Source organism: Eubalaena glacialis, chromosome 13 (assembly GCF_028564815.1).
Source record: "Eubalaena glacialis isolate mEubGla1 chromosome 13, mEubGla1.1.hap2.+ XY, whole genome shotgun sequence".
NCBI lineage: Eukaryota > Metazoa > Chordata > Mammalia > Artiodactyla > Balaenidae > Eubalaena > Eubalaena glacialis.
Window position 1 is genome coordinate 19,430,161 of NC_083728.1, and position 25,323 is coordinate 19,455,483.

A 25,323-nucleotide genomic window follows, 5' to 3' on the forward strand; every position below is an offset into this window, starting at 1 on the left:
AATTGTAGACTTATTAAAAATGGTTAAAATGGTAGGTTTTATGTGATTTATATTAGACCACAATTAAAAATGCTAACCTGGAGTTGGGATGAATGGGTTTAAATCCACCGGCTCCCCTCAGCTGGTAGCTCCAACACTAAGCAAGGAGCTGGTGTCCTAGGTGGGACAGAACAGGAGTGGCCAGGGCGGCTGTGCCATCGTGGCGTCACCCTCTTCTGGCTGAGGGAGGTACCCGAGGGGATAGGGAGGGTCTGTCTGTCTGTCTGTAGCTGGTTTCTCGCAGCTTCCTGAGCCAGCCTCGACACCGGGGCCCCACCTGTAAGCATCGAGGGTGAGGGCCTCTCCGAACGGCCCCCCCGACAAATGAAGGGAGTGCATCGCTGGGACACACATTAGGAAGTAGACCAGCCACTGCTGTGTGCCAGCAGCATTCCCTGGAGAGCCGGGAATGGGGGAGGGCGGTGCACGGTGAGGGTTCCCGGCCCAGAGAAGTCAGGCTCCCGCCCCGGCTCCACGCCCCAGTTCGGGTGGTCCCTGGGTGGTCCCAGTGCCCCGCCGGGTTTAGCCAGCATCCTGTCCTCAGCCCACACGCCCTTCCCCACCTTCCCTCGGGCTGGAAGGCAGGGAGGGGCTGGTGGGAAGGCCGGGGCGGTGGGATTAAGTCCCCAGATGTGGGAGGACGGGCCATTCTGGCGATGCATGCAGAGGTGACGGCCTGTGTTTTCTCCTCAGAAACTGACTGAACCGGAACCGACGGCTGTGAAGGCCTGGCCGGGGCGGCCGCCCTCCATGTGGAAGGGCCTGACCCCTCTCTGCTGCCATGGGCCGCTGCCGTACCCAGCCCGCCAGGCTCACACAGGTCTCCACGCGGCCAAGCCTGCTGCCGCCCGCACCCGGCCCGCCACCCGGCCCGCCACCCCAGCGAGCAGGGAGGAGCGTCTGTCAGTTCTTCCGCCCACAATGTAGGACCTTTCCTTTGCCTTCCAGTGGATAAATAGTTCAGATTTCATATTCATAGACACAGAATCAAGTTTTTAACATATAAATCTGCCTATACACATTTAATAAAACATCAGATTATAAACACTTTCATTACATAGAAACTTTGGTTAGCAAAGCAGTACATGGTCTTTTACATCATCTCTGGAAATGCCCCGTGTCTGTTCTCTGGAGATCGCTGGGCTGCGTGTTCCCGCACCTTCCACGGTCAGGCCGGGGTTATCACACGCTCAGAACCGCACCTGCAACCGCTGGGGCCCCCTCTGCGCTCCTCCAGGAAGGCGGCACCTTTGAATAGACCTCTGCTCCTTAAGCGGTGACCAGCAACATTGCATAGCAGGTTTGCCTCGCCTTACGGGATGATCGGTGCAGAACCCGCTGTTACCCGCAGTTCAGAAAACTGACCGGTTATGTGATTAGTGTTTGATGCTTACCACTCTCGTAAGTTGTTACAGTAATTCTGCTTTTTCATGGGAGTTTGAATCATGGACCATAACTCTTCAGTGATCAGATCAACTAAAGAAACATTTGTTATTAAGCTTAATGTACTGACCTATGTGCCGCCTTTTTTTTTTTTTTTTTTTTTCAGTCTAGACACGTTTAGAGGAAAATTGACAAGCGAAACAGGGATGGGGGATGGGAGTGAAGGCGCACAGCCGCTGGGGCTCTCTCTGCCCTCTATCCACCCTCACTCCAGAGCCATCTCTGGTTTGGGAAGGAAGGCCCACGCTCGCCTGGTTAGACTGAGAGCTGGCGGGATTCGGGGACTTCTCAGAATTATCGGAGCCGGGTGGCCCTCAGCACAAAGACCTGCATGTGGGGTTCCCAGCAGAAGACCCAGAGTCCTCCTGGCCCCCGTGCCTGGGGCCTGGTTGGCGTGCTGGACATCGCTGGACAGGTCCTTGTGAGGACGTTTTTAAAGTTCTATATTTATATCCCCAAACTTGGAAACAGGATCTCTGTCTACTTTAGCCTAACCCGCATATCCATTTTTTTAATTGAGAAAAGTCACAGGAAAAGGTGCCTTTGAAACGTTGAGAAACTTGCCTACAAAGCTGTGCTAAACGGTAAATCCCTATCTCCCCGAGACCGGCTGCCCTGAGAGCAGCAGGTAAAGAGGGGGCTGGCAAAGGTGCATCACCTCCCAGAAACCACCTGCTTCCCAGAGCACCAAGGCCTCGGAGACCCCAGAGAGAGGGCAGGGGCTTTGGGCAAGAAATACTGGGGGGTGGGGGCTGTTCGGCATGGTCCTTCTCCCCCTCCCCCCCCCCCGGGAACTGGACCGGGCAGGCACCTCGCGGGTTTGGCTACGAGCACAGAGATGGGGGTCGCACCTCCTGCCTCCAGGAGAGGCTTTTCTTCGGAAACCAAAAGCCCTTGCACCATTGTTCTTCTAAAGTGTCTCCTCTCGCTTGCCCTGTCCTGTTAGGGACCACCTCTTCTTTGTTTCAAACAGGTGACTTGTGAGGACTTGGCAAGTTTGGCAGCCTGTTTTTGTATCCTTTCCATATTTAGCCCCAAGGCCTCTTTGCGGAATTGCCCAGAATGGCGAGTGATTGCCTTCCTTCAGAGAACAGACACCTAGAACTTTTCCTGTAGTGGTTATGTACATGCAGATTAATTTATATGTATCCATATACAGCACAGATACTCATTTGATGCTTTACTCGTGACGCGTACGCCTGACGTGGCACGTGGGTGTTGGGGAGAGCAGCCCGTGTCGGGGAGTTGCGGGGGAGGCCGGGGTGGCCCCGTGCGAAGCCACCTCCGAGTGTCCGCGACACCACCCTGCCGGCATCACTCCCAGAGTTCTGCGTGCCCCGGCCGAGGGCCGTGTCTTTACAGAGGAGTTTCTTGGTTATTTTATTTGTATTCACGTCATTTACAACCCAAACAGCGAAACAGAAAACATAAATTACATGGTGGACAGGTTCACGCAGGACGTAGGGCCCCGACCTCAGCACCAGCTCGTCCTTAAAAGGTGGAAGCGTCACGGTGCTGCCTGCGGGCAGGTTTTGCTTACAGGCGTCAGCCTGCCCGCTAGCCAGGGCCACCCCCCAAACGGCGAGACTGCCCAGGCTGGACAGACCCTCCTCCTTCCTTTGCTCTCGGACCCGAGTGACTAAGGAATGAGGTGATGGAGACAGAAATGGTTGGTTCATCGAGCAGGTGCCTAAAGGGACGTCGCAGCAGGTACCCAGGGCCCTGGGGGCAAAACCAGGAACACAGCCAACCGGCTACAGAGACGCAGCCACAGCAGCCCGGAGCCAGCGCGTGCCTGAGTGCGGTGGGGATGCAGGACGGCCGCAGCCGGCCCCGTGGCCAGGGAGGTCACCACGGTTTGTGCCCCACCCAGGGTTAGACTGTGCTGCTGCCTTCAGGAGAGGGCAGTCTGTGGGCTCTAGAGTTGAGGGAAGTAGGGTGGGGTTAGTCTCTCCCAAAGAAAAAGCTCGTTTTGTAAGGTGACTAATCTTTCCCCTCTTCTCTGTATGCACTTGGACTCATCAGAGATGGTGAAATATGTCAGTGTTTCTTGTTGCCTGTGTCTTGTACATGTTTGGTTTATTATATTTTTTACATGGGGTTGTAGATCCAGTTTTAATAGGTGAGCCCAGATCACCATTCTGATAAAGGAAACCTGGATTTATGATACAGATACTTTGCATACTTTGATTACGTATATTAATTCTTGACTGTTGAGGAGCTTTGTGATTTGGAAGGCGGGCTCTCGTTTTCCTGAGTCGTGGGCTCCTGAAGTGGAAAGCCTGGCTGGAGGACTCGTGGCACCTGGGGTGGGTGGCCCTGTATGACTTGGAGCTCCTTTTGCAGCCAAGTGCCCGCCCTGCTGTCGGGAAGCAAAGGTGGGAGGTGGGCGAGGGTCGGTGGTACCTGCAGGCTCCCGAATGCGCTCACGGCCCTGGGAGGCCGTCCCCCCGGGAAGTCTCAGCACGTTCCCCAGGCCGAGATGTGCGTGCCATGGGCTTTGTCCTGCTCAGTCCGTGGTCCCATGGCAGGTCCTGTGACACCCCCTCTCCCCCATGTGCCAGGCTGCCTTCCGCAGAGGCTTAGCATCGCCCTTTTGGTGCACCTCCTCACCCACAGCTCCCTGCTTGTGCTGCCCTGCCTTGGGCCCGGTTGCCTCTTGTCTTCCTGCCCTCTTCTCGGACCGGAATCCTTGGGTTGGAGTGGCTTTGTCTATTCAGACATCGCAGCCCAAGCGGATAAAGGCACTTTGCAGGAGAGGAGAACCAGCCAAGAAGAAAATCTTACACAAACCAAACTTGGAGTTTGGGCTTTTCCTAAAGTTTCTTCCCCCTTTTTCCTCGCTCAGACTTTACCTGGGGCAGGTTATTGGTTTGACTCACCTTTTGTATTATGTCTAGATTGTCCTGTATCCCATTGATTGGCAAGGCTCAGTTATGTGCTGGAGAAGAAAAGTCCTCTAGACACGTAAAGGTCTGCGTGGCCAGCCCTTCCAGGCGGAAGCCGGCAGCCTGCCCAGGTCAGGAGAGTAACGGGGCTCCATCCTCCCCACTCCCACTGGAGGCCCCTCTCCAGCTCTCCTGAACCGGCTTCCTTCGCTCCCTTTCTCGGGAGCACAGGCCCTCCCAGCCTTCCTGCCCGGGACTGGGGGGCCATCTCCGTGTGACAGGGGGAGCACCTGCCCTCACAGGAGCTCCAACACCCAAAGAAGTGGGGAGTGTGGAGCCCACGCCCTCTCGTGAACGGGCCCCTCCCGGAGCAAGGCTTCAGTCTGTTTTGTCTCCTGTGGTCCATTCATAGTAGCCGAGCCGTGCAACAACGCTGGGGCTGAGGTGGCTGCAGGCAACCTCTCAGCCAAGGGTTGGATGCTGACTTGGGCCGAGTGAGTGGAGGGTGGAGGTGGGGATCATAGAGCCGCTGGGCTTGCTGCCCGGCCCAGCTCTAGGTCTAGATGGAACCCACGGACCTCGGTTGGAATTCGTTTCTGCTGCAATCTGTGTGTGTTCCCAGTGCCGTCACGCTGGGGAGGGGGCCGAGGGCCGACGGCAGCTCCCCCAGGTTGACCCAGAGTCCGAGCGGGAGGAGGAGCGACGGAACACTCCCCTGGAGGGGGCGGGAGGCACGCTCTGTGGTTCTTCAACCCTGAAGAACCGGTGACTTGCCTGTCAGTCCGGCCTCTCCTTTGCTTGGAGCCCCAGTCCTTCAGCCAGACTGGAGACCGACAGCCTGGACCCCGCGGGAACCAACCATCCTACCTGAGCAGGGGTGGGGGCCCAGAGTGGGGGGGTGAGCAGGCGCCGCTGACCCTGTGGACAGGGTCGGGGCCAGCACCTGCTGCCTCGCGTTGTGACTGTCCTATCTTGTGGTGTGCGGGACCGTGAGGATTCCTGCTTTGCTGTCCTGGGCCCCAGGCTTTCACAGCCCTCAGGGTGCTCGGGCCAGAGCCCCACGGGGTGGAGGGGCTGTCTTCCCTCCGGCTGCGGGAGTCTCTCCTGCTGTCCACTTGGGGCAGGTGGCAAGCGGGGATCTGAGAGGGGTCTGCGTGCTTACCTGCCGTGAGCGCCCTTTCCTGAATTCGGGAGCCGGGCTGCGCCGCGTGTATGTTGAGTAGCTTTTCTTGGCTAATGCTTTATGACGTCTGTTCCTTCCCTTAATGAGTGGTTTGAAGGCCCCCGATGTGACCGGAGTTGGAGGTGGAATGTCTCGGGTGGAGGCCGTCTGGAGTTGTGGAGCACAGAAAGCTGCAGGCCCGTGGTCTTTCTCAGGAGTCAGCCACAGAGCAGGCACCCGGAGAGGGGTGCCTGCTAATCCTGTAATTTGTGTTCAGAGAGAGACTGTCATTCATCCCCGGCTCCGGCTCCGGCCCGCTGCCCTGTCCCGCGGTTTGCTGCAGACGTGGCCCGGAGAGCCAGCGCCACCCTCAGCGGATGCAGCCTGGTCGGCAGGCCACTGGGTGATGCGGGCGGGGAGGGGTGCTCGCCCCCGGGCAGCGGGTTCCCACCCTGCTCCCCAGCACCGCCTTGTTCAGTGCGTCGGGAGGGCCGGACTGTGCCGTCGTTGTTGCTGAAAAGAGACCTCGTCCTCCCCCCCCACCACGTGGTTGACTGAAAGGGTACTGAGCGGCGCGGCCTTTGTGCAAGTCGGGAGGAGGTTGCCAGAGGCCTGCAGGTTCCTGGTTTTCTGCCACCCACTTCCGGTCTGGTCTTCAGCTCAGACCCTCTGTTCCCTGAGGGCGAGGGTATCTGTGGAAGGGAGGCTGGAGAGGGTAGGGGCAGCTGGCTTGTGGTGCGCTTCCCGTCTCCCGGAGATGCCGAAGAAGCCATCGTCTTGGTGCTAAGAGGCCACTGCCCGGCTTCTGTTTGTCCAGAGGGCCCCTCCTCCTGCAGTGGCTGCATGTGAGAGACCAAACCGAGAGAGAGGCACAGGCACACTTTGGCTGTCACCGGGCCTGGCTGGAAGGGGGTTCTTCGCCCTGGGGAAATGTTTTTAACAGAAAGATGGAACTTGCCTTTGGACCGGGGCTGTGCCGGGGCAGGAGGAGTGGGCTGCCCTCTCCGGGCTGAGTCTCCGGGCCTCACAAGGTCCCCTGTGGGGATGCTGCTATTTCTAAGATGCAAATTGCACATTTCCTAGATTTTGTATCTGTGGATTTGGATAAGGGAGGGGAACAGGGACAAACTGCTTGTACAATTTGAAATGGGCCGAAATGGTACTGAAAATCTTTCGATTGCTCCTAAATAAAAACGTAAACACATTTCTCATCTGCTGACTATTTTGTGGGGGAATCAAAGAAAGCTGAGAACACTTCTATCTCCTGATTTACCCTGTGGGCAAGACCCACAACGTGGAGGGGTGAGTGGGGCAGTTTCCCTCAGGCACTCCAGGAAAGTTCCAGCTCGCCCGTCTCGCACGCGCTGGTCACTGGAGTGCCTCCTTGGGGAAGGAAGTGCAGCGTGGCAGAATTTATGCTAGACAAAGGGAAACTGAGTCAGACCTGGAGCCATCAGCCCTCTGGGAGGAGGGTACTGATAAGCTTGTCATTTGCTAAGGAGAGGGTGGCGAATATGTCTAAGGACCCTGGGGCCTTGAAGGAATAGGATTAAAGGCCAACTTCTAATGTTCAAAGCAATTGAATCTTGTTGGGGTGACGCTCAGGGCCTGTCCCAACGGGAGAAGGGGCCCCTGACAAAGCCCCTGGGGCGGGGACACACCAAGGCAGGACATCCAGGGGCACACCAGGCCCCGTTCCTGACCTGGCCCTCTGGAGGCCAGCTTAAGTCTTGGGGAAGCAGCTTTGTGCCGAACCTAAAAAGCAAGTACTCGGGAGCTAGACCAGCTGAGTGTGGAACCCTGAAGCCCGTCAGCTGACGCCGTGGTGGCTGCAGACACAGGCAGCAGCTCGCCGAGGACCCAACCGTGGACGACGGAGTGGGCAGCAGTGGCAGCCAGGGGTCACTGTGGGTGTCCTTGGGGCAGCTGCAGTGGCCTCCAGCAGGGAACAGAACCCCAGACTGACCCTGGAAGACCCACTGAGGACTCTCAGGCTGAGACAGGACTCGATCAGTTCAGCTGACGTGGCCCGGAGGACGACCGTGTTCTGTTCCATGAGCTCGTTCGGTGGGGTGACCTGGTGGTACTAAGCGTTGTTTTCTCGCCCAACAGAACCGAGGTGGTGAGAGATGATGCGCTCAAGCCGGGAGGCCAGTGAGTGTCTAGCCCTAGGCGCAGCCGTGGGTGATGACGTTCGGGTCCGGAGGGAGGCCCTGCCCTCAGCGCTGAGGACCACAGACCGTGGAGGGGGCTCCCTGACCTGAGCCCTCTGCTCAGGCTGCAGAAAGCCTGTCCTTGTAGGCGGCGCTGTGTGCGCGTGGTGAGGCAGGCCACTCCCCACCGTGGGCCAGGACGTCCCATCCCCAGTGAGGGTCTCCCCCCAGTCCCCCCCCCACCAACACTGGGCCTCCTGGGTCATTCAACCATTGTCATGTCTGCAGGAATTCGAGGTGACGCTGATCTGTGCATTTGCTCCAATTTGCTGTCCTGCTTTCCACTAGGAAGAAGGATCAAGACACTTGCAGTGAAAGGCAAAGGTAGTCACCTGGCTATCGTAGGAGAGCCCAGAGGAGGTGTGTCTCAGGTCAGTGAGGCTGCCTGAGACAGCAGAGCCAGTAAAGGAGGGATGTCCTGGGAAAACGAAGGTGGTCTACACCCACAGCCAGGGAAGTCACATGACGGCACAGATGGTTCCTTACCCAACAGCCAGCACAGAACCTCTTCCGTCACTGGTTAGAAAAGCTTTCTTCTCCTGCCCATAAGACTCTGGGAAAACACGGGTCAGAAACGCCTAGGTTAATTCCCACCTACCACCTTCTTGTCCGAGGGAAAAGACCATCCTCCTCTGAGTCAGACCACAAAGCTCCAGGAAGAAAGCCAAGGGGCCAGCAAGAACCCGAGCAGGGGCGCTCCAGCTGATCTAGTTCAGAGACGACAGGAGACATTTTAAACTGCGATCCCAGTTCTCCAGGTGGATGGTACTCAGAGGGGGTCTACAGTGGACCAGGACCGGCCCCAAATCTGAGAACTTGGGGAATGTATGTCTTGGTCTGATTTGTGATACAGAAAAGGGATGCTCTGAACTGACAACTAAATCCACCTTGGACTTGTCTTCAAAAAACTCTTGGCCTCTCCAAGGCCAGCGACCATGCTTGGGTACCTACCTGCATTATCACACCAGGGTGGTGTGCCAATGACCATTCTACCAACCAACCAACCGATTACACTTACCTGCGTCTCTTCAAAGACAGATCTTCTCAGGCTTCCTCGGCTGGCTTACTATGCCTGTCCCCACCCATCCATCAGGCAGGCAGCTCTTTTCTCTGTACAGCATAATTTTCGATCCACACCAGCACAGACCATTACAAAAATAGCCACAGGAAGGGAAGGGCAGGGCCCATTCAACCGTGTTCTAGGCACAGAGATTTTGTCTGCAAGCTACAGAGGCAACCAGAGTGGCACCCAGAAATGTATGTTTGAATGCTTTTTTTTTTTTTTAAGGCGAGGTTTCTGCGGAACAGGGAAGGGGACTCTGGTTGCTTCCTGGTCACCGTGAAAGCTGGCTGCCCACAGAAACCTGGGCTTGCTCACAGGCAGGCTGCACTCTATGCTGCCACACCCTCGGTGGAAGAGCTGGAGGAGGGCGTGGCCTCACACCTCCCCGTAGCCCAGAGGGAAGATCTGCTGGACCTGGGAGGTGAACAGAAACTCCTCACCTGCTTCTACTGCAGAATAACCACCAGGCAAGCATCCCTAGGTGACAAGTCTCCAGACAGCAGCAGGCTTTGCCGAGCCTCCAGAAGAACACACAAGTTAAAGGGTAAAGGACACGATAATTTATCTGGCAGTTAGTTAGATCTTAAGAGGGCTACAGAGCTAGCAAACGGCCAGCCCTGCGCCCAGGTGCGGGCAGCGGGTTTGCGTGAGCTGAATGCTGGCTATGCTGAAGCACCTTCATGCCCACGGGCCTGGACCCTGGCCTCTGTCCTCCCCAACCTTCCATCGCCTTCCTTGGGTCTTCTCACCAGCTGGACAGAAACTGCCGTTGAGCGCAGCCGTGAGTGACCTTCAGCACCCAGCTGCCTGTCCCCCACGAGGCCGGCAGCTCCTTAATCCCTCTTTCCTTCCTGAGGGAAAGCATCCTGTGTTCTCCTTGCCTTTAAAGAAACCTCCATCACCAGAACAGGCTTTGCTCTGTCTTCTCCTCCCCACTTCCCCACCCCACCTCGCCCATTCCTGACGGTGCTTAACATCCCAAATCAAGCCCTGCCAGCGGGGCAGGCAGCCCACCACTGCTCTCCTCTCAGACGCTTCCCTCCAAGGGTGGGGAGCGGGAGGAGCAAAACGCCATTACAATACCATCGAGAAGGAAAATAATTCTATTCTTTAAAGTCCTTTTCAGAAGGAAAGCTTTTCCAATAAAAGTTAAAATTTTTATTAACATTTAAATTATAAACCAAACGTTGGCAACCATATATAGACATGTTTGCTATGGACAGCTGACTGTGAGGTCGTACTTTCAAATACAACTTCAGAATTAGTTTAAATAAATCAATACGTTTTCTCAGAAATTGTATAATTTCCTTCGGTTTACAGTCCATGATATGGAAAGTTTAATATAATGTTAAATAATTTACCGTCTATCCTAAAAGTAAGCTATAGAAAACTGAATCACTATTAGGATCGAATAACAACAAGGCTTTAACGGCTCAGTGGTTCTTCTGAAGAGTATATATAAATCTTGAAAAGGTAACACTGTTAGTTGAGCTGTAAAATCCGTAAAAATAACAGTTCTGCCACAGTGCACAGATAAGTTCATTCTGCTTCCCCAATCCCCTCACCAAGCAGCTTTCAGGTCAAAGTGGAAGACGTAGAAAATCATACATCCTATGTGAAGTAATGAAGATCGTGAGAAATAGAGTGTGCAAAAAATAAACTTTAAAATTCCATACTCCAACATCATGTACGTCTATTAACAAACAAACAGGATTTGATTGATTTCACAAATACTTGAGATCATCTCAGACAGCATCCCCTTGCACTGTCATCCGGCAGATTCAGATCCAAGGTCTTTCGATGCAACAGGGAAAGTGGTCTTCAGTCTGATTTGGGGTTCGCAGCCAGCCTACTGGGGCTGCGGAGGGTGCCTTGCTGAGGGAGGACACGTTACTTGTGTGCAGGAGTTTCCTGAACGTACGGGGACAGTGCCCAGCTTGACCTCTGCCTTGGTGACCGGCTTTTCCATTCTGGCCCCACTGGCGCCAATCGTCCTGACCAAGCTGTCGCCTTGCTGTGGATCTCGGGGGCCGTGGCGTGAATGCAGGCACGTCCTCGCTGACCACGCGGGAGGAGTCGCCACCCAGCATGTCCAGCGCCCACAAACAGGTCCACCCTGGTGAGCGGGTGCTTCAGGCTTGCGTCCAGGCCGCAGGCAGGTGGCACCACAGCCCAGCACGTCCAGCCCCGGGGCCCTCGTCCTCCCATGGCCCCGAGGTGCTGCTGTGGCCTTGGGCACGTTGTCACTGTCCCCGCTCCAGGGGGCACCCCGGGGCTCGGCCTCCTCCGCTGGCCCTCTCGGGGCAACCCTCCGCAGCCCAGCTGCCCAGTGCCACTATGTTCCCACGCGGCCCCGCGTCTGTCAGGCTGGGTGGTGCTCCTGGTCGTGGGCAACGTGCCCTTGTGCTGTGTCCTCCTCTCCAGGCAGGCCCTGTGCTCCTCCGCCCTGGCGGGAACACCTACCCTCCCTCCCTGCCGGGCTGTGGTTTTAAAGCTACAGGACTATGTAAACTTCGTCGCCCTAGCCCAGCAAAGCTGCTCCTCCTTCCCTCCTCTCAGGAATGTCAGTGGCCCCTCAGAGCCTCCCGTGCTGCCGGCTGAGGCAGCCTCTCTCTCTGAGAGGCTGCGGCCGTGGTCCTGGTCCCACAGATGGAAGGCTCCATCTCCAGAAGGCAGGGCCAGATGTGTGTGCTTAAATGCGAGACAGTACAGTTTTTGCCTTCACCCAGAGCTGGGGCGTGGAGGCCCCGAATAGTGAGTGATACATTTCATTAACGGCATGCTTTCCGTCTAGCGTCCACTGCTGGAATCCAGGCTCCAGGCGGCAAGGCCAGGAAGGCTGCCACTCAGGCAGCTTTCCAGGAACCCAGTCCACGGCCCTCCGTGAGGTGCACAGCACCCGCTGCTCTCAACGAGGCTGGGGCACAGCTAGAGGCGGTTGTCTCCATTGACCCGAGTCCTTCGCGGGGCCCTGGACAGAAGGGGAGAGTGTCCTTACCAGCAGCGGGCCTTGCAGCCCAGGGGGACAGCCCACAGGCCAACAGGAGGTAGAGAAACCGAAGGCGGATCAGCCACTCCTTCCCATCTCTCAGGCCCCCTCCTCCAGGCTGCACACTGGCCACCTCGCCTCTACGCCCTCACCTTCGTTCCCGACTGTCAAAATGGTCGGCGAGATGCTCCTGGGAGATGCGGAAGTCCTCAAATGGCTGCTGGTAGCGAGCTTCGAAGGAGCCTTCCCGGGCCCGGCCGTGAAACAGCTGGCCCGAGGTGTCGCAGCCCCGCTCCCGCAGGGACGCACCCCCAAAGGGACTGAGGTCGCCGTTCTCCTGCTTCAACAGGGGCAGATACACAGGGGGTCAGCGGCTGCCAGGCACCCGGTGAGGCTGGGCCCGGCACTTGCCCCGCCCCACCTGGCCGCAGGTACCTTGGCAGGGAAAACGTCGACCTTGACGAGCAGGGAGGCCAACTCCAGGTCCTCACTATAGTTGTTCTTCAAAGGCACCGCTCTGTATCCTAGGAGGAGAAAGCCTGGCCCTGAGCCCAAGGGGAAGGCGAGCAAAGCCCCCTCACCCACAAGCCAGATCTCGGGGTGGGGGCACAGTCTCTAGGAAGGGTCCTCACCTGTCTTCAGGCCCTTCACCGGGAAGGTAGCCTGAGCCAGGAAGTTCTGGTCGCTAAACATGTCTTCCTCATACACCACAAAGCGCAGGAAGGCGAATTCGGGGTTACTGATCTGGAAGTGGAAGGGCTTGGCTGGCCACATGGGGTTCAGTCCATTGTCCACTGCGAAAGCAAGGGCAAAAGGCCTCAGGCCACTGCCAGGAGAGGACGGATCACAGGTGCGGAGAGGCCTTCAGTGCCCTGGAGGATGAGGACGGTGAGCGGGGAGAGGAGACTCACCCACAAACTCCGTCTTCTGCTTGGTGCTGTCATACTCAGCACCGGCCACCTCAATCTCCACGAAAGGACACACGATGCCTCGGCCATTCTTCGGCAGATGCCGGGCCCCCAGCACCTGTAAGGCAGGCAAAGATGGGCCCAGGATGGTCCTTCCAACTCATGCCAAGTCCCCACTACCCAGCGGAGGCAGTGCGCCCTCTGCTGGGCCCCAAGAACACTGCCCACCAAGTCCCTCAAGTCATCAGGGCTGTAAGAGCAGCTGCCGCAGCAAAAGTTCATTTGAAGAAGTCCTAGCCTTAACCAAAATTTTCACGTGAGTTTTTGCAATCAACTCCACACGAAATCCAAGTCTATTTTAACATGAAAATTTTAAAATTACTTCCCCCTAGAACAAAAAAATAGCTCCTCTCCAGGAGAAACCTGGCTCCCCCCACGCTGTCCTCACTCCTCCTCCAAGACCGCGCAGGCCCCACACCTGAACCCCACAGCACCAAGCTGCCCACATCACTGCTGCTCACCGGGGGCCTCAAGGGCGCGACCGCAGAGCGAGCCCCGGGGCCTCGAGGGGCGGCAGGGGGCCTCCGTCTCACTCAAGCCCCGTTCCAGGAAGTAAGTACTGTCTAGCCGATTCCCGCCGGTGGGCCGCTAGCTCACCACTGGCACTAGCTTCCTGCCTGTCTTCTGCCCACTCCTGCCAGGCGGTGGCTCTCCATGGCTTGGCCTTACTGGATAGCCTGACTCCTTAGTGCCAAGAACTGTCCACATTTAGCCAGCTGCCTCCGGCCTGTGCTGGTCAGAGCCCAGCCCCACGGGGGAGGCTGGTAGCTACACGCCCACCTCAGAAGACAGTTACATCTTCCTCGAGCTCCAGGACAGTCCAGTGCCCCCTGCCCCATGGCGTTAACCAGCACCCCGGCCTTGACGCTGGAGTGAGCCCAGCAGAGCGTCCCCTTCCCACCTCGATGCAGATGGCACACGGCTCCAGCCCGCGGAGGCTGCTCTTGTCAAAGGGGTCGAAGGCTTCGTCGCGCATGATGCTCGGCTGCAGCACGTAGCCACAGTGCCCGCCGGCCAGGAAGAGGGCCTGGTTCATCTGCATAGGCTTGTCTGGAAGAGCCGGGTTACAGTGGACTCCAGCCCAGCCGCCCGGCAGGACCCCGCCCCACGGGCCACCTCCTCACCTGGGGTCTGGAAGTTGAGGGCCACCAGCTGACTGCCACAGATCCACATGGGCAAGGGGTCGTAATTGGAGGAGTCCAGCCGCTGGCCCTTGGGGTAGATGCGGGAGAGCTGCAGCCGGTTGTACTGGAGGAACTTCTTGCCTTTGGCCTTGTTCACGTACTTCTCAGCCTTGGTTTCCGGGAAGGACGACATGTCCCGGTAGCAGGCGCGTTCTGTGCCGATCTCTGGGCCAAACAGGGAGAGCGCTCACAGAGCCCGCCCACCCGGGCGCTGCTGGGGGCCAGACCCCTGCACTGCCCCTGGGCCAGACCCTTACTCTCTTCGTCGAAGGGAACAGGCCGGCAGTAGACGACAAGCTCGGAGAGCTCCAGGGCGATCTTCTTCCTCCGCTCCATCATCTTCCCCTCAGTGAGCTGGTGACACACAGGCCCTGAGCCCAGGCGGGACCCCTCCCTCCCCCCCGCCAGGAGAGGGAAGCCCCCAGCCACCTGGGGCATGCCCACCCACACCTTCCAGACCCTACTGTCTGTCCCCAGTCTCACCCCAGAAACGTCCTCTCTCCTCCCTGCCCCTCCAAGACTTAGGAGGGTGGAATCCTTACCACCACCCAGGCCCCAGTGACACCCCAGGGCCCTGAGCTGGATGCACCCGCAGTGATGCTGTGACCATTCAGTACCCAAGCCTCCATCAGGCACATAGGCCGCCTCCCCGTTTCCTTGTGACCTCACTGGGGACTCGGGCTTATCTTCTGTGTCCTAAGGACCGTCGTCCTTCCACCCGCCCTGGCCCAGAAGCCTCACCCCTTAGTTCCCCTCACTCAACACAACCACCTACTACTCGCTGTGGCCAGACTTCAGCTACGGAAGCCCATTCACAAGTGCCCCCGTCCTGTCCTCTGACCCCTGGAGGCCCACTTCCTTCCAGAAGGGGCTCCTATTCTGACTCTTCCTTCCCCTCTCAGCCCAGGCCTCAGGATCCATCCCTTCAACCACCTGGCCTTCCTGCCTTGTCCTTCTGGGCCCTGCTCTGACAAAATCCTCAGCACCCAGCCCTCTCGGCTTGGCTCGTGGGTGTCCTTTCTCCAAAGCAGCCACAGGTGTGTACTGCGGGCCTTCTACCCCACCCCAAACGACTGGGGGTGGCATCGAGCAGGAGTTCCCACACCCTGGCGAGCACTTCCTCCTCTGTCCCAGACTCAGTGGAAGAGCCTCCCTCCTCCAGAGGCTGGTCCTTCCGACCCAGCTTGGGCTCCGCGTTCTTCCACCATCCTGCCCCGCAGAGGCTGCGCCCTTGCCTTCCACGCTCCGTGATGCCCACTGCCATCCCACCCAGCCATGACCTGACACGGCTGCTACCAACTCCAACGGGCACTTTCAGGTTCTGACCCTGCCTGTCTGCTCTGCCGCCCTCCGCACATCAGACCCCCCCCGCCTCTCTTTCTTGAAACCTACATCCTCGAAGGTCATGCCCGGTTCCCAACCTATACCACCTCATCCCTAAGCCCCTGGGCACCCACTCCTGCTTCCAGCCCACGACCTGTCCTCTCACCTCTGCCCTTGGTATCCAAAGGCCCACTGAGCAGGGCCACTTGGACATCCCACAGGTACCTCAAACTCAACACACCCTCAACATGCCATACCGCTGACCACGTGTGTTTCCTCCGATCCCTGCCTAGCGGTGGGGGCGGGGGCTGCCCACCCGGGGCTGCCCCACTGCTCCGAGGGCCACCGGCAGGCTCTCACCCTGGCATCGGCGGTCTGGGCCACCTCCCTGATCTTCTTCACCCAGTCCTGCAGCTCCTCCTGTGAGTCGGCAGCCACATCTAGGGACCAGTGTGCCACCGATGCCATGCTGATGGAGAAGACGAAGAGCCGGCTGTTCTTGCCCTCAGGACGGATGGCTGGGACGGAAGGAGAGGAGCGCAGAGCTGGGGACAGACGTGCCTGAGTCCCCACCCTGCACCCCGTGAGGAGGCGGCACTGCTCTGCCAGGCCCGCCTCACAGCTGAGGACGCTGTAGCCCAGCAATGAGTCGCCGCCACCCCAGGCCGCGTGCCCCTCCCCACCCTGTCCCCAAGCCTCCGTCACACCCAGGGACCAGCCCATCAGGACTGTGGGCGTCAGCTCGCCAGCGGCACCGTCCACAGCGCCTGCGCGGGGCGAGCACGCAGGGGTCAAGGCCAGGGGTGAAGAAGGGAGCCTGGGCATCAAGAGGGCATCCAGGAATAGGGAGAGCTCAGGGTGAGGGCAGCCCTAGGGGTCCGGCCATCGGCTTTCTCCCTTGGGGCCTGAAGAGGGCCACCAGGGACTGCGGACCCTAAGGGGCAGAGGAAGGGCTGGGGGCTCACCTATCTGACAAGCCGGCACATCCAAGACCCCCCGCAGCAAGTCCCCCAGGGGGCTGTTCTCGTCCAAGTGCTGCGGGAGGCAAAGCCCACGGACAGTCAGCAAGCCCACTGTGCCCACACGCGGGAAATACATCTGACACGTGGGCGTGTGAACGCACGAGCGTGGCCCACGTTCATCAGAGACCGCGGCCTCGGCGGGGCAGACGGGACCGCACGTGAGGGGCTGTGCGCGCGCAGGCACGCTGACCCTGCCCATGGTGGCGTGTGCACAGGAAGGGAGTCTGGGGACAGGAGCCCCGTCCCACCAACGGGGCTCTGGTCTCACCTCCCTCTCAGGCTCCAGGGCCGCAGGGCTGACCATCTCCTCCACGTAGTTTGACGGGAACCACAGCTGCTTCTTCCCACCATAATCACCACGCCACCTGGGGAAGCCGCAGCATGCTGACCCCTAGCGGCCACCCCAAACCCCCCAGAGGAGAGCAGCCCCGCAGGTGCACCTCGGGGCCCGTGCGGGCCCGTGCCGCCCAAGCCCCTCTCACTGTCCGCGCCGCCGGCGCCCAGGATGCCTGGCCCCGCACCACGGGCTCTCAGCTGGCTCACCAGCCTCCTTCCTGCTTCTCCACGTTCTGGATGATGGCGCTCTTGGTGAAAGTCAGCTCGTCCTCTCTCTGGGCCTTGTAGTCGAAGAGAGCTTTGACGGCGCACTGCGGGGAAGAGAAGCACCGGTCAAAGCAGACAGGCCCTCCCACTCCTCTCCTGACCTGCAGCCTCACGTGTGCACGCACATGTGCACACACGTGTGCAGGCACGTGCGCTGGGGCTGCCCAGCTGGGGCTCAGGCACCACCGCCAGTGACCCAGCCTCACTACGGTCCTCAGCCCGGGCCTGTGGGAGGCTCCAGGGCAGATGGGACGGGAGAGCAGGGCCTCTGCCAGGGAAGCTCCTCAGGGTCCGGGGAGAACCTTGCAAGCCCCTGCCCGGGGCCCCAGGAGCCAGGCCAGGAGGCTAGGAAGGGAGTGTCTGCGGGTGCTGAGTGCCTCCTCTGGGACCGGAAGCCTTGCGGTGTGCCTGGGACCCCATCATTCCTCATCTGCAAAGTAGGAGAAGGAATCTTCTCCCAGGCTCCCTGGCTGCTGAGGAAAGGGGGTGAGGGAAAGGGCACAGCCCCTTACCCCTTAGAAAAAAGCCCTGACAGAGCTCCACAAGGTGAGGGAGGGAGGGAGGGAGGGGCAAAGAACACCGTCTTCCGGCCAGCGTGCCCCACCCCCACCCCACTGCCCCCAGGGAGAAAACGGGGGTCACCGGGGAGCAGTCTGGAAGGGTCGGTGCTGACCCCCAGGGACGGGGCTGGGGAGGGGTTGGCCCTGGGAGAGACGCGGTCGTACACCAACCGCACACCTCTCACCCCCTCTCGGGCCTCGGAAAACCACACTTCTCCCTGAAGGGCCCTGAGCAGAGAATGCAAGCCCCAGGCAGCTAGAGACGCTCCCCAGCTGCCTGCGCCCAGAGCCCGAGGCTGCACCTTGAAAGTCGGCATGGGGTTCGCCTCCACGTAGAAGCCGGGGTTGCGGCCTTCATACAGGGCCCCGTAGTCGGGCTCCTGGAAACGGGACAGAAGGGGCTTTGTTAACGCCCAGAGGGGAAAGTGGCTCCTGGCTTCCGTGTCCCCTCCTCTCCTCACCGGGCCAAGTCTGCCGCCTTCACGCACCTGGTCCGCCAGGGTCCCCCAACCTCAGGGGCCTGGCCTCACCCCTCCTCTCTCTGCCCTCGCGCCCACGGCTCCAAAGTCTCGGTTCCTGAAGCCCCCCTGCGCCTGCCCCAGGCCCCCAGCACGCTTCTCTCACACCCCAGCCCCAGCAGGCGGCAGCCCTCGCCTAGGCCACCCAGGTCCAAGGACAAGAGTCTCAAGTGGACCTTCTGCGCTGGACCCCTTCCTCTTCCCCAGGGCCACACCCCTGGCCCAGAGCCCTTGTGGCTCCCGCCCCACAGCCCTGCCTTCCTCCCTCACTGGTCTCCCTCCACAACCGTGCCTCTGTAGCCTATGCGCCCCTGCCCTGGGGACAGAGTCTGGTCTGCGCCCAGCCCTGGGCAGACCCTCTCCCTGTGTGAGCTCTAGGACCTCCGCATCCCACATCTTGGCCCACGGGGATCTCTCTGCTTGGACGCCTGCCCCCACCTCTTCACCCAGCCAGCTCGTGCCTGTCCTTGTAGACGCCACTCAGAGGCCACTCCCTCCAGGATGCCTTCCTGGCTCCCAGCTGGGCTAGCTGTCCCTCCCAGCAGCACCGCAGCCCCCCGGGCCTCTCTGCTCCCCACATCCACAGCACCCCGGGACCGTCAGGTGCGGCCTGCCCCGCCCTGCCTCCCAGGCTCTCACCGCTGTGCCGATCTTCTCCAGCGCCTCCTCGTTGATGGGATAGCGTAGCTTCATCTTGCGGTACAGGGGGTGCTTCTCGTAGTAACTGACGAGGTCCACGAGGCTGTCAAACTCTGAGTTGCCCAGCATCACGGTCTGGCCCTCCTGCTGGACGCGGCAGTGCTTGATCTTGCCCTCAGCCCTGACAGGGGCCGAACAGCCACACAGGGTCAGGGCAGCCCGGACCAGGCGTGCCCGCACTGCCCCAGCCCCCCAGGGGCACCTCCTCACCGGAAGGAGATGGCATAGGAGTTGGGCTCATTCCGTTTCCGCACCAGGAAGGCCCCGTCCCGGGGGACGCGCATCAGCATGTGCTCGGCCTGCGCTCTGGTCAGGCTTGCGTGGTACCACCTGTGGACGGGCCCGAGTCAGCCCCGGCCACCACCCCCGGGTTTCCACCCCGTCCCCGTCCCCTCCCTCACTCTTTGCTCTCGTGGGCGTTGGTCTGCGGGACGGGTTCTGAGAGGCGCATCTCAAATTCGTTGCAGCGCAGGGGCACCTGCTGGTAGTGTGTGATGAGGTCATAGAGTGAGTCGAAGACGAGGTTGTCTGTCAGGAAGAACTTGGGGGTCCCTGCGTCCTGCCGGGAGTGGATCCGGCAGTGCTGGACTTTGCCGTTCCGCCTGAGGGGACACGGGGAGGCAGTGAGCAGCAGGCCGGGCCACACGCCACGCTCCACCCACGGCGAGGCACCAGGCCTCAGGCAGGAGATGCCCTGAGGACGGCTCAGGTGGGGGTGGCCCTCTAGGGGTTCCGCGCTAACTGCAAGTGCGTGTGCGCGTGACGCACTGTGGGACCTGGCCACCCCTGCCGGCGTCGGATCCACGTGTGCACGCGCTGGGAGGGTTACCAGAAGGAGAGGGTGTAGTCGCCCACGAAGGTCTCGCTCTCGCGCACGAGGAAGGAGCCGTCGGGGGCCCCGGTCTCGATGCAGTACTCCGTGAGCAGGCGCTCGGCGATGTGCCGCCCGTCCCGTCCCGCCCCAAGCTTCCCGTGAAACCACTTCTCATTGGAGTGCAGCTCTGTGCTGCCACTGGCCTGCAAGGCAGAGGGCGACGGCAGAGACACTCGGTGACTCTGACCCCAGCCCGGCCCCCAGCCCTGGGCCAGCCCCTCACCTCCTTGGGCTCCTCCTCGTCCTCGTTGCCCTGGTCACTGCTGGTCTCCTCGGAGTAGTAGATCTTGCTACTGGTCAGAACAAAGTAGTGGGGATACCACTCCTGGAAGAGCCGGGAGCGAGGCCTGTGAACAGAGCCCCCTCACCACCCTGCCCCCCAGGCCCAGCCAGACCCAGCCAGGCCCAGCCCTCACGTGATTCACGGGGTCCTCCAGGTAGAGGATGCCGTTCTTGATGGAGTTGCTGATGTCGTTCTCAGAGTACATCACGGACGTAGGCACCTCTTCATAGGCACTGCCCTCAGCCAGCTTCTTGTGCTGTGGGGGACAGGCCACGACGTGGCTTCCCAGGCCCAGGCCCGGAGCCCGACCTCCTCACCCAGGCCTGGACCCACAGCTAGAGCGGAGGAGTGGGGCCCCCAAAGCCCTACCTTGATGAGGATCTTCCTCTTGAGCTGGCTGGGTGAGGGGAGCCCGTCAGCAGCAATGTCCACGGGCTTGGTGAGAAGCGTGTCCCCGAGCACTTTCTTGAAGTACTGGGCCATGTTCCTCTGCTGGGCGATGCTGCAGTGGTCCTCGATGGACAAGATGACCGGGTACCTGCAGGGTGGGGGACCAGTGCATAACACAGATCCTGCAATTCCAAGGGCTCACGGCTCAGATGCTCACAGAGTGAGGTGTTAGGAGCCTAGGGCCCAAGGTCCTTTCTAGAGGGGAGCCACCCCAGAGAAGAGGCAGGCCCTGGCCACTGTGGGGGGTAGCAGAGGGGTCTAGAGAGGCACTTTCGGGTGCAGCAGAAACCAAGGGCTGGGACTGTTGAAGACAGGTGTCCCCAGAGTTGATCTCGTCATGGAGGCTGCCCCAGCAGCAGAGACATCCTACACCCAAGGTCAGGAGAGGTGACAAGCAGCCTCCAAATTTAGCTACTGGGGGACCCCGATGACCCCCTCAGTGAGGTGGGAGAGACTAGTGACCACGTGTTGCGGGGAACAATAGGAACTGCAGAGTGAGACACAAGGAGCACAGACAGTTCTCTGGGTTGTGACGGGAAAGGAGCTGGCAGGACAATGGCCTTGCGAGCCCAGGTTAAGGAATTAATTTTTGAGGATGAGAAGAGCTTGACTGTGCTCCACAGGCTGAGGAGAAGGACCCACGGAGAGAGCAGGTGGGCCAAGCGTGCAGGAAGTGAATGGCTCGGGAAAGGCAGGCTCCAGCAGGTGGCAGGAGGCGGAAGGCAGGGAGGAGGGCAGCGCATTCAAGGGGACCCAGGAGAGAGCTGGAGCCGAGCCACGCCACTCACTCTGAGGCCACAAAGGCATGCTCCTTGATGGTGTGCAGGACGTCTGAGAACTTGATCTTGGTGGTCAGGGTGTGTCCGTGGTAAATGACTGGCATCCCGTCTGGACCGTCCCAGCAGTCCACTGGGGAGCAAGGTGACCAGAGTCAAAGCGGGCAGGCCTCCCCCGCCCCCCTCCCCCCGCCTAGCCCCCACGCACACTCGATGCAGCGGCAGCCCATCCGCAGGCAGCGGGCGTAGGCTTCCAGGGAGGACTCGCTGGAAAACTGGTCCCCGGTCAGGTACCTGGACAGGGAAGCAGGGCGGGGTGGTCAGGCGAGACCCACCTCCCGGGGTCGGGCATGGGCCAAGGGAGCCACTCACGTGTTGTGCGAGGAAGAGATCCAGTAGTGGGACAGAGGGTTGTTCATGGTGTCGGGGCACACGGCGTCCAGCTGTGAGTTCCATATGCTGTTCTCCTTGGAGAACAGGAAGGTGACGAACTGCCCAGGAGCAAATGCGGAGAGAAGAGAAGATGAGCCCCTGCCCTGGGCCACGGCACAGGGTGACATGGGAGAGAGTGCTCAATCCAGGTTGGGGGCACGACGGACTGCGGGAGGGACCCGGCCGGGCTCCAGCAGGCCCGTCTGCTCCCTGATTCCCTGATGGAGGCTGAGGGGCAGGGCTCACCTCGTCCAGGAAGAAGTAAGGCTCCTCGATCTCTCGCAAGGGGTCTCGGAGGAAGCTGAGCATGAACTCCTGCACCTGGAGCCGGTCGACAGCCCACAGCTCCTGATGGGTGGGAGGGTGGGGCATGTGAGGGGCCTCCATCCCGTGGTGAGCCCAGCCCCTCTCAGCCGGCACCCTGGCCCAACCCCAGCCCAGTCCTACCCCCTGGTACTCGAGAAGGAACTGCTGGAACTCAGGAAGGGACACCCGGCAGAGCTCCGGCCGCTCCCCCGCCCTGCGGGAGAGAAGGGAAATGCCTGGCGGCCAGCTGGCTAGCGTGGGCCACAGACAATGAGGGGCCCCTGGGAAGGCAGGGCCCAGCTCCCGGCCAGCACAGCCACCCGGAATGGGCCAGCACAGCCGCCCAGAATGGGCCAGCAGGGCTCCCCTGCTCCCGCTGCCTCCCACCTGCATCGGGAATCAACCAGGGGAGGGACGAAGGGGCCCGGGGAGAACCCCACCTCCCCACTTCAAACCAAACCTCAGGGCACTGGCTTCCAGGAAGGGGAGGTCCATCTGCAGGAGACAGAACCAGGTCAGCACGAGAGCCCCTGGGAGGCCACATGGGGAAGGGGCTCTCAGGAAGAAAGGCTGGGGCAACAGAAAGGGGCAGGCCTCACGAGGAGAAGAGTTGGAGAAATGGCACCCAATCGCTCCCAAGCAGGGCAGCAGGGCTGAGGCAAGCGGGGCTGGGGTGGGAGAGCAGGGCAGGGGCGGTGGGGGCAGGTGGCTCATGCACCGTCTTCTGGGCGCTGTACATGAGGCTGCGGTACAGCTGAGCAAACTGCCCATAGGTGATGTCGCTGGTGCGCTGCTCCAGGTCCTGCGAGGCAGAGTGGGACTTCCGGTCAGGCCTCCCACAGGGCTTGGGGCAGCCGGCCTCCCCACCTGCCTGCAGATGGCCCACCGGCCCTTACCGTCAGCCGCTCTCGGAGGAAGCGCATGTTGGGGACCCGGTAGTTGACCTGGGACAGCATGTTCTTCAGGTCCTTGGCTGATATACTGAGGAAACAAGGACATCGCCAGTGGCCTCACCCCACCTCTCACGACTTCTGACCTGTGGGCTGAGTCCACCTGGGGCTGAACAGGTAAACAACACTACTCTGGGACTTGCAGTCCTGACGGTGAGGCTGGCTCAGAACCATGGGGTAACCAAGGGAGGTCCCTTCCTTTCTCTGGGCCTCGGTCTCCTCAGCTGAGCAAAGGCAAGTCTAGGATTCTGGCAAGGAGGGGTCACCAGGCTCAGTAAAGTGGGTCAGGACGGGGCAAGGGGAGCCCATCTTCGGGCCGCCCTCCCACCAGTACCGCTCAGCCCACACGTCTGGGCCCTCAGCTCTCCCAGGGACAGAGAGAGGCAGCCACTACTGTGGGGCCTCCAGGCTCCTTCCACCTCACTCTCAAACTCCCCGAGAGGGGCAGGCAGCTCACAGGACTCCCGCCCACTGCCCCTGGGAGTCGGGGCCTCCAAGGGGAGGAGGGGGAAGATCCTTCTCAGCCCAATACCACTGCTGGCAATGGGGCACACTCCCGAGGTCTGATAGGGAAGCACCCCTGCCCAAGAATGGGGCAGAGGACAATGCTGTGCCTGGCAACAGGATGAAAACGATTGGGAGAGGGAGGCCTTCTTTCCTGGGAGGTGGTGGCAGGGAGGGGAATGTGGGCACCCCTCCTTCTCTTGCCCAAGGGCCTGGCAGGCAGCACCAAGACTCCCAGAGGGGTCCAGCCCAGCCCTGGGCGGTCCTGCTGTCTATCAGCCAGTGCTGTTCAGCAAGCGCTTGCCTGGTCTCAGTCACCCGGGGTGGGGCCGCAAGGGTCCTCACTGGGCAGGTCAGGAAACTTGCTGCGTCATCAAGCTTTCCTTCTGTGGACTCCTTGCCATCAGCATTACACGCAGATTGTTACCACTCCCCCCAAAACACCTGTCTGCCCTGCTTCCTCTCCAGCCACTGCCCCTTCTCTGTTCCTCTTCACAGCAGTGCCTTAAAGAAGAGACCCAGGCTCCTTTTATTTCCTGAACCCCATCCCCACTGTCCACTGCCTGCCTCAAGGTCACCAACGACCTCTGTGCTGTCAAGTCCAAGGAGCACCTCTCAGTCTTCCCCACACGTGACAAGGCCTGGCACAGCTGACCACCCCCCTCTTCCCTGGGCTTCCAGGGCTCTACACCCTCCGGTTTTCCTCTTAACTCTCGAGCAGCCACTTCCCTTGGCTGGCTCCTCTCCTCACCTCCCCAGTCCCCAGTGTTGAGGCAGCATGGGCCTGGGATCAGCCACCAGCCTCCTTCCCTTTTCTTGCCAAGGTTACCCCCAGGCATCTCCAGCCTCGTGGCCTTCCAAATCACCTATGTGCTCCTCAGGTACCAGCTCCAGCCTGACTTCTCCCCTGAACTCGTTCTACGCACCTGCCTGCTCAACATCTCTACCTGAACATCTAAGGGCATCACAGGACTTCACCCACTCAAATGTGCACCTCCCACGGCCTTCCCCATCTCAGTCAATGGCAAGTCCACCTTTCCAGATGCTCACGCCAAAAAGCTTTTTACCATAAACCTCAACTCTCTCTCTCTCTCACCCCAAAATCAGTTAGGAAATGCTATTGGGCTCTATCTTCAAAATACAGCCCAGCCAAAATCCAACCCCTTCCTAATACCCCACCCTGACCCAGTCTTCTTCACCCAGAGCGTTAGAGTTGCTCCCTGAGTTCTCCACTCCACCTGCCCTGGACTCTCCAAGCACAGCTAGCAGTTCTGTGCAACTGAACCCGGGTCACATCATGCTTCTCTTCAACACCCTCCGTGGTGTCCACCTCTCTCCCAGTCAACGGTCCTTCTCATCCATCACCCAGCTTTTGTCCTGCACCTCTCTGTAGCCCCTCTGGTAGTCATACCATGGCCTCAAAGCCGTGAGCTTCAAAGCACCACCCCCCCTACACTACAGGACACCCAGAGCCAGTTCTGCACCGCCTGTCTCTGCCCACAGTGGCAGGGCACGTGGCTTATCGTCCCTGGCCTCTCCCGCCAGCTCGCACAAGGCCATCAGGGGGCTTTCTGCAGGAAGCTCCTTGTGCCAGAACCGCCTGCCCACCCTGCTTGAGGCAGGTCCTCTGGTTCTCCAGGAAGCTGCCTGGAGGTGGGCTATTGCTCTGGCGGCCCCAACCCACCCTGCTGGGCTAGGGCCACAGTGCAGGACCCACCGATCCTCACGATTCCGGTCCACTGAGTAGAACTGCTTCCGCAGCCACCTGGAGGGAGAGAAGCCCGAAGTGAGGCCCAGGCTTAGGGAGGAGACCAGCAGGCAGGCTCTGGGCACAGAGGCCTGAGTCCCTGCCCTGCTCCCTAGAGCCCGACGCCCCAACCCTAACCACGTCTGGGGGGGTTCTTACCTCTCAATCTGCAAGGGTGTGGCCGCCTGCAATGTATCCTCCATCAGCCAAGTCAGGCCCTTGATCCACATGTTCACTTCGTCCTCAGACGTAGCTATGAGCAAGGGGTAAAGAGCTGAGCCTGGGGCCAGGGGCTGTTCCCCTTAACACCTCCACCTCCTCCACCTC

The 25,323-nt window shown here is 60.1% G+C and overlaps 2 protein-coding genes and 1 pseudogene across 8 annotated transcripts in view; 1 reads left to right on the forward strand and 2 right to left on the reverse strand.

Annotated features, from left to right (window-relative positions):
* The window catches only part of ZHX3 (zinc fingers and homeoboxes 3), a 134,102-nt gene extending 133,018 nt beyond the window's left edge, over window positions 1-1,084 (forward strand). For all 4 annotated transcript variants that reach the window (XM_061210250.1, XM_061210249.1, XM_061210248.1 and 1 more), the window contains exon 4: window positions 733-1,084. In XM_061210250.1, coding sequence (XP_061066233.1) covers window positions 733-743 — 11 coding nt within the window. In that variant the 3' untranslated portion in view covers window positions 744-1,084. The remainder of the gene's footprint in view (window positions 1-732) is intronic.
* An 8,867-nt stretch (window positions 1,085-9,951) lies between these two features.
* LOC133104141 (biogenesis of lysosome-related organelles complex 1 subunit 4-like) lies at window positions 9,952-11,575 on the reverse strand (annotated as a pseudogene).
* Window positions 10,644-25,323, reverse strand: part of PLCG1 (phospholipase C gamma 1) — a 34,799-nt gene continuing 20,119 nt past the window's right edge. Inside the window, exons 4-33 of one of the 4 annotated variants that reach the window (XM_061210075.1) lie at window positions 25,156-25,249; window positions 24,967-25,014; window positions 22,692-22,776; window positions 22,514-22,597; window positions 22,256-22,290; window positions 21,937-22,009; window positions 21,736-21,837; window positions 21,430-21,548; window positions 21,266-21,351; window positions 21,070-21,190; window positions 20,201-20,369; window positions 19,965-20,087; window positions 19,772-19,873; window positions 19,504-19,691; window positions 19,076-19,276; window positions 18,885-19,004; window positions 18,615-18,795; window positions 17,760-17,837; window positions 16,838-16,941; window positions 16,563-16,659; window positions 16,238-16,307; window positions 15,633-15,790; window positions 14,207-14,303; window positions 13,890-14,114; window positions 13,667-13,815; window positions 12,709-12,823; window positions 12,430-12,591; window positions 12,233-12,321; window positions 11,950-12,134; window positions 10,644-11,779 (exon numbers count right to left, since the gene is read on the reverse strand). In XM_061210075.1, the coding sequence (XP_061066058.1) occupies window positions 11,737-11,779; window positions 11,950-12,134; window positions 12,233-12,321; window positions 12,430-12,591; window positions 12,709-12,823; window positions 13,667-13,815; window positions 13,890-14,114; window positions 14,207-14,303; window positions 15,633-15,790; window positions 16,238-16,307; window positions 16,563-16,659; window positions 16,838-16,941; window positions 17,760-17,837; window positions 18,615-18,795; window positions 18,885-19,004; window positions 19,076-19,276; window positions 19,504-19,691; window positions 19,772-19,873; window positions 19,965-20,087; window positions 20,201-20,369; window positions 21,070-21,190; window positions 21,266-21,351; window positions 21,430-21,548; window positions 21,736-21,837; window positions 21,937-22,009; window positions 22,256-22,290; window positions 22,514-22,597; window positions 22,692-22,776; window positions 24,967-25,014; window positions 25,156-25,249 (3,503 nt within the window). In that variant the 3' untranslated portion in view covers window positions 10,644-11,736. Of the gene's footprint in view, window positions 11,780-11,949; window positions 12,138-12,232; window positions 12,322-12,429; window positions 12,592-12,708; window positions 12,824-13,666; window positions 13,816-13,889; window positions 14,115-14,206; window positions 14,304-15,632; window positions 15,818-16,237; window positions 16,308-16,562; window positions 16,660-16,837; window positions 16,942-17,759; window positions 17,838-18,614; window positions 18,796-18,884; window positions 19,005-19,075; window positions 19,277-19,503; window positions 19,692-19,771; window positions 19,874-19,964; window positions 20,088-20,200; window positions 20,370-21,069; window positions 21,191-21,265; window positions 21,352-21,429; window positions 21,549-21,735; window positions 21,838-21,936; window positions 22,010-22,255; window positions 22,291-22,513; window positions 22,598-22,691; window positions 22,777-24,933; window positions 25,015-25,155; window positions 25,250-25,323 lie in introns of all 4 variants that reach the window. The other 3 variants (XM_061210074.1, XM_061210073.1, XM_061210072.1) reach the window with 3 other exon arrangements.